General features: G+C 38.9%; 1 protein-coding gene across 2 annotated transcripts in view; it reads left to right on the top strand.

The window, feature by feature from the left end:
• The first annotated feature begins 307 nt into the window (after positions 1-307).
• LOC105192848 (homeotic protein ultrabithorax) overlaps positions 308-6,000 on the top strand; it is a 108,420-nt gene continuing 102,727 nt past the window's right edge. Inside the window, exon 1 of one of the 2 annotated variants that reach the window (XM_011157107.3) lies at positions 308-1,888. In XM_011157107.3, coding sequence (XP_011155409.1) covers positions 1,210-1,888 — 679 coding nt within the window. In that variant the 5' untranslated portion in view covers positions 308-1,209. The remainder of the gene's footprint in view (positions 1,889-6,000) is intronic. The other variant, XM_011157106.3, reaches the window with a different exon arrangement.

The following is a 6,000-nucleotide window of genomic DNA, read 5'->3' as shown; positions in this document are numbered from 1 at the left end:
AACAACGACGGTAGACAGAGCGAGAGAGCTCGGTTATCGTACCAGGAGGGGGATGGTATACGAGGGACAAGGAGGGATACGGCACTGCGATCTCTCCGTTAGGACGTAGTACTCTGGAGGAAGAGTATGCGCGAGTGAGAAGCGACAACCGCACGAATGGGAAGGAGTGACCGTGACAGAGAGTAAGAGAGAGAGCGCATGGAGAAACCGTGGTTGGTGGAACGAGGAAGGAAACTTCGGGGAGAGTGCGAGAGAAGTCGACTGCGAAGAACAGAGACAAAACGAGGTGAACGAGCGAGCAAGAGACGGACGACGGTACAGAGTGGCGGTACACGGGGCGCGAGAAAAGCGGTAGTGTGCCGTGGACCACCGCACTGGCATACCGTGATTCGTTACGATCCCCATCGTCCTCTGACTCGTACCGGACCTCACAGTCGTCAGCGAAGTCACAATACGACAAGTGCTAGTGCAGTGCGGACTAACGGAGTCACTTTTGATTCCATGATAGATCGACCGGCAAATCAAGAGAGGCCTTGACCTGATCAAACGCAAATTTTGTTATTTATTTTAAAGAGAGAAGGAAAGAGAGAACCGCCCGCGAGGGTGGTTGTCGCGTGCCGGCTGACCGAATCGTCGTCGGGCGAGCACGCGGTAAAGGAACCCACAGGCAATTTTATAGCCCGTCTTATTACCTAAGTTTATTGCATCGTAACGGTTTAACGATCATCGCCTGTTTCCATAGTCGAGACCACCGGTTTATGCTTTGCCCGTAGCGGTAACCATAACAAGACCATAAAAGCCCTTGCCGCTGGCATGAAACCCATTCTGAATTACACTCTTACGACCTACTGACATTGACACTCTGGGTGTAACCAATTATATCTGCCGATGACTTTTACAACCTTTTAAAATTTAATGTTCGTTTATTTGTTTCTCGTCAATTCTATTACCTATCGCCATCCGTATCAACAGCATATCGCTTTTTCAAGTACGTATTTTATCTTGGAACATAATACAAAATCGAAAGTTTTATTTCAGTTTTATTCGAACAAGTTGAAACTGTATAACTCCGCATCCGGGCTGGAGTACGGACTAGTGAAATTCGACTAGCCGTTTGCACTCCATGTAATTGCGGGCCGCTTAAACTCTGACTTCGCTTTTTTTTAAGTGTCGGTGTTTTAGTGCAAGTGATCCAAAATACCCGGGATAATGAACTCGTACTTTGAGCAGACCGCAGGTGGCTTCTACGGAAGCCACCATCATCAAGCAGGAGCGACAAGTCAGCACCATGATCCAGCCACCGCAGCAGCATATCGAAGCTTTCCACTCGGATTAGGTATGTCGCCGTATGCTTCAGCGCAGCATCATCATCACTCAACATCCTCGTTAGGTATACACCCAGGTGGTGGAAGTAATACAAGACCACCTCAAGACTCGCCATATGATGCGAGCGTTGCGACGGCCTGCAAGCTTTATTCAACAACACCTGAGGCAACTGGTCACACTACATCCTCATATTCGACAACGGCAACGAAAGACTGTAAGCAACAGGATCAAACATCGACCCATCAAAACGGCTATGCTGCGGTGATGGCAGCGGCGGCGGTCAAGGACGTATGGCAGTCAGCGACCTCGGGAGCAAATAGTCAGAGTAATTCGGTCGTACGTCCTTCCGCGTGTACCCCAGAGAGTACAAGGGTCAGCAGCTACGGTGGCCTAGTAGGCGGCGATCCGGCATCGAGTCCTGGTAACAACAGTTCGTCGAGATCCCTCACGTCATCTTGGAACACCTGCAGTTTAAACTCGTCCGCGAGTCAACCGGTCGCCACACAACTGCATCAGCAACCTACTACCAATCATACCTTCTACCCCTGGATGGCTATAGCAGGTGAGTTTGCATTCATAAATGCTCTCTTATACGACTATTATCATAACAGCCGCGATGAAATATAGGAGCCACTATAGTTAGGGGAAACGTGGGGAGCGACGACCACGTGGTCGGGAAGGCGTGGTGGATCAGGCTTGCTCGTCTGGTTATACCAGACTAAATTGTTAAAATTGCTTCCACGCGATCAAATTACCTAGAAGTTGTGCGGGACGAGATTGCAGAATAGAGCGTTTCACACGCATCGAATAAATTCAAACGGATGAAAAATTTTCAATTGCATCCACATGAACAAAAGTTATTTCACCCTTCCTTTGTTTACAAAAAAAAAAACGGAAGGTATAGATATACGTTCTATACTCGTCGAATGCAGCTTATCATACTACCACGTCGAATACGATGAAATTTTTCACAAAGTCTATTTGTGCGCCGTTTTGAAATATGGCATGTCCGTCATGAAACCCGAGATAACAGATTTACAATCGTTGACAAGCTAAAAGCATTCCATTGCCTTCTGGTCGAATAAATACGATGACAAAAAGATTAGTAGCGGCTAAAGTTGACATGGGTGTGTATAAAAGCGATATTACATTATTACTAATATCAATATTAATATTTTGAAATTCTTCTTTTGTACCGTTTCTAAAGCAGCAAATTTTTTTAAGTTCTTAATTGCCATAAGAGCGCGTAAATTACCTTTTAATGACATAATAATATGAATATAATAGTAATAAATATGAGATTATGATCGTTTTTAAATTACTATAATAACCTTGTTCTACGTTTTTATACGTTTTTCCATATTAAATGTAAATTTTACAAGTTTTTTATTTCCGCGTATATGCAATGTCAACGCGCGCGGGCTATGTTGTGGAAAATCGGCCGTGTACCTTGGCAAAATTATGTCTGCTAGATAGGTAGAATGGAGTCAAGTGCGTGTAAAATCGTTGGGTACGTTGGATATAATGGGGAAGTCCTCGTCCAATTGGGGGTTCAAGTGCTTTCCCCACTGTACTCACCCCACCGGAACCCCGAATTCCGGTAGTCAGCTGTTTCTAGCGATGTCTTTGTCCTTTTCATTGCGAGAGAGATACTCTCGAATAACCTTCTGCCTTGCCGTTAGTAGATATATAATCAAGGCTTCATGGGTTATGTCGCACTTTTGGTGAGACTGTTTCCTTTACCAGCTCAGCTGAGACTAGGCCTCTGGCTAGCTAGCGGTTTTTTATGCTATCTTTATTCTTTTTCTTGGCTTCGAATCGCCTCTAGCTCTTCCTTCTCAACGGAAATCTTTTTATAGTTTTTTTTCGATCCGGTCTAAGGGTCATCTATTTTTTTCTTCATCTTAGACTACAATAGATATTTTACATATAAAGGAAGGAATTATTTTAAGGAATATTACCACTGAATGAATTTTAAGTGTATAAATTTTATAACCAATTACTTCCCATAAAAATAATTTTTAATATTTAAATGTATATCTTGTCAATATCACTTTGTATGCTATATTACATAATTAAGACGCTACTCTCTATTTTTCGATAATTTCTGATTATTACGATTTATAAATCCTAAATTAAAGTTTATTCCTTTAAACTTAAGCGTTTGAAGGAATGGTTTTTATTCATCTTTATTTGATCAATTGAATGTTCCGGATCATTGATTACGGGTTGTGAATTGCCTCGATGATACATGGAACGCAGTGTTTGTAGGAATCGTAGAAATGAGAAAAAGCATTTGATCGGTCGCATACTCGTATAACAGGTTCTATGCATTGGCGGATTGAAAGTCGTTGACTCATTTCGCACAGCAAGTGCTTTTCAGTGTTGTTGGTACAATTGAGCGTGTAGGAAAATTTATTGGTACAGGATTATAGATTAATTTGTCGTAGATTTGCAGTTAAATATAGAGCTATCAATGTCGACAATCATCTATCATCGAACACGATGAATGATTCTAGTTTATAGCCTCGGCTGTAGGAAATTAATTTTCATGTCGTAGCTTCCATAATATAGCGTATATTTTGAATAATCATATTTAGATTGGATGATAAATGTAGAACCATATATGATTTATGATTATTATATTGATATTAAAATTTCTAAATTGCATCTAATTGCTTTAATGTATAAAATTTCTAACGTTTTAAAAATCTTTTTCAAATGTATGATGCAGAGGGTGTAGCTGTATATTAGAATTAAATAGTACAACTTATATTATGGCACAATAATAATAGATAGTATTAGTCGTACTACTTAAACCTTTATCGTGGATATTACAAAATTCTAAAAATTAATGTATATGTATTTATGTCTATTGTCTCTATTCATTCTTTAAATACTTATCGCGGCGAAGGTAATTATATAGCTAGAATGCACGCTAGTGTGAAATACTGCATCTGTCGCTTAATTTATCGCGCGCTTTTAACTATACCTTTGTGTATCGTAAGTGTATGATAAACGATTGTGGGATCGATTATATGTCCAATTCATATAAATATGAAAGCAGCAAACATGGCGTACATAATGTAAGTCTAATAATAAACTATTTGATATTAAAAGAACAAGTTTACAATTTTATAACCCTTTTTATTTTTTATGGAAAATATTTCCAACGATATTATTTGAAACATACAAACATTTCGTTGTTATTTCTTTCTTGTTAATATTTATTTTGGAAATTGCCTAGAATGCTACTTTTGGCATGCGCGCACGATAAAATTAATGTATTGTAATTATTTACTTTTATCTTATCACGTATACTTTACATTCATGTATCAATATGATTAATTTAAAATAGATACGCACAGTAAAAAAATTCAAAGTGTATAATTATGTAGTCATTAACTTAAGTAAACAGTATTATTTAATATTAATGTTGAAAAAATTAATCCGTCAAAGACAAAAATGATTTTTAATTTTATTAATTTAATGTCCAGTTTTGTAGATGAAATCTAAGTAAATGATCTTAGTGAATGTAGCACTATTTGTTTTTAAATTTGAATTTCTTTTTCTAATAATTTATATAATGTTAAAATTAACTTTTTCTGTCTTTAATACTAAAAGTAGTCACTCTTTCCTTAAATTAGAAGCAATCTGCTGTTTTATCAGTAAATAATCCGCGATACTTATCAATGGCAATGAGAAATGTATCTTTCTTTATAGAGCCGATTCACTTTCTCGGGACATACCCAAACGCGAACAATATTTATCACTCCTCATTGAGGGGTGACTGCGACTACAGGATAATTAGAGGGCGCGACGATAGAGGCTGGGGTGCTATTTAGCCATCTCTTCATTCCAGCCTATTGAGAGCGAACCGCTTTTATGGTGCAAATCTAAAAAAGGATCCTTTTTAAAGCTACATTAAGGGCTGTATGATAACTTGATATAGGAGTATTAATCAAGATAAATATGCCGGATGGACATGCCATTAATGTAACTTTCGTTTCCGAAGTTCTCATTCTATACTTCCGATGCATTTAAATGTTGCTTAAAAAAAAATAAATATAATGCAATTTGCAATATTTACAATGAGGAATACATCAGTAATCTTCATTCTAGAGATAAAAAAGAAATAAGATGATAATTAATTTATATTAATTTATTTTTTAAATACATAAATTTTGAGGTGATGTTAATTACAAAAATAAAAACAACATTAGTTAGCGCGCGATACGATCAAAAAGGATATTCAACGAACCTTGAATTCCTTTGCCAGATTCCCGCGTAAAAGCCACGTGGTATTCGCGTCGCTCCCGAGTTGGAAAGGAGCATAGTGCTACTTTCTGCAATACGACGGTTGCGAGTAGGTAGGTGTTACGTACCTCGGGGAGCAACCTCGTTCAATATAAAGCAGCTAGGAACAACGCTGTAACCGTAACTTTGACGTTTACGACAACGAAATCGTGGCTCGGCTCGTTTATCCCTCCTTCTCGAGAACCTCCCCACTTGCTGCTATGGCCGTTTACGAGGTTTGCCGGTAATACAGCGCTCTACTCTCGTATCGGCGAAGATCAGCTCCGATCTTCATGAGTCGTAAGATTCCCCTTTTACGGAACAGAAACACTCCAGAGTTTTGCTTTACACGAATTTGGGCTTTCCTTCGTGAGATTT

This window comes from Solenopsis invicta, chromosome 8 (assembly GCF_016802725.1).
Source record: "Solenopsis invicta isolate M01_SB chromosome 8, UNIL_Sinv_3.0, whole genome shotgun sequence".
Classification (NCBI taxonomy): Eukaryota; Metazoa; Arthropoda; class Insecta; order Hymenoptera; family Formicidae; genus Solenopsis; species Solenopsis invicta.
The sequence above is the reverse complement of the archived record's forward strand: the minus strand, read 5'-3'. Positions and strand labels throughout refer to the sequence as shown.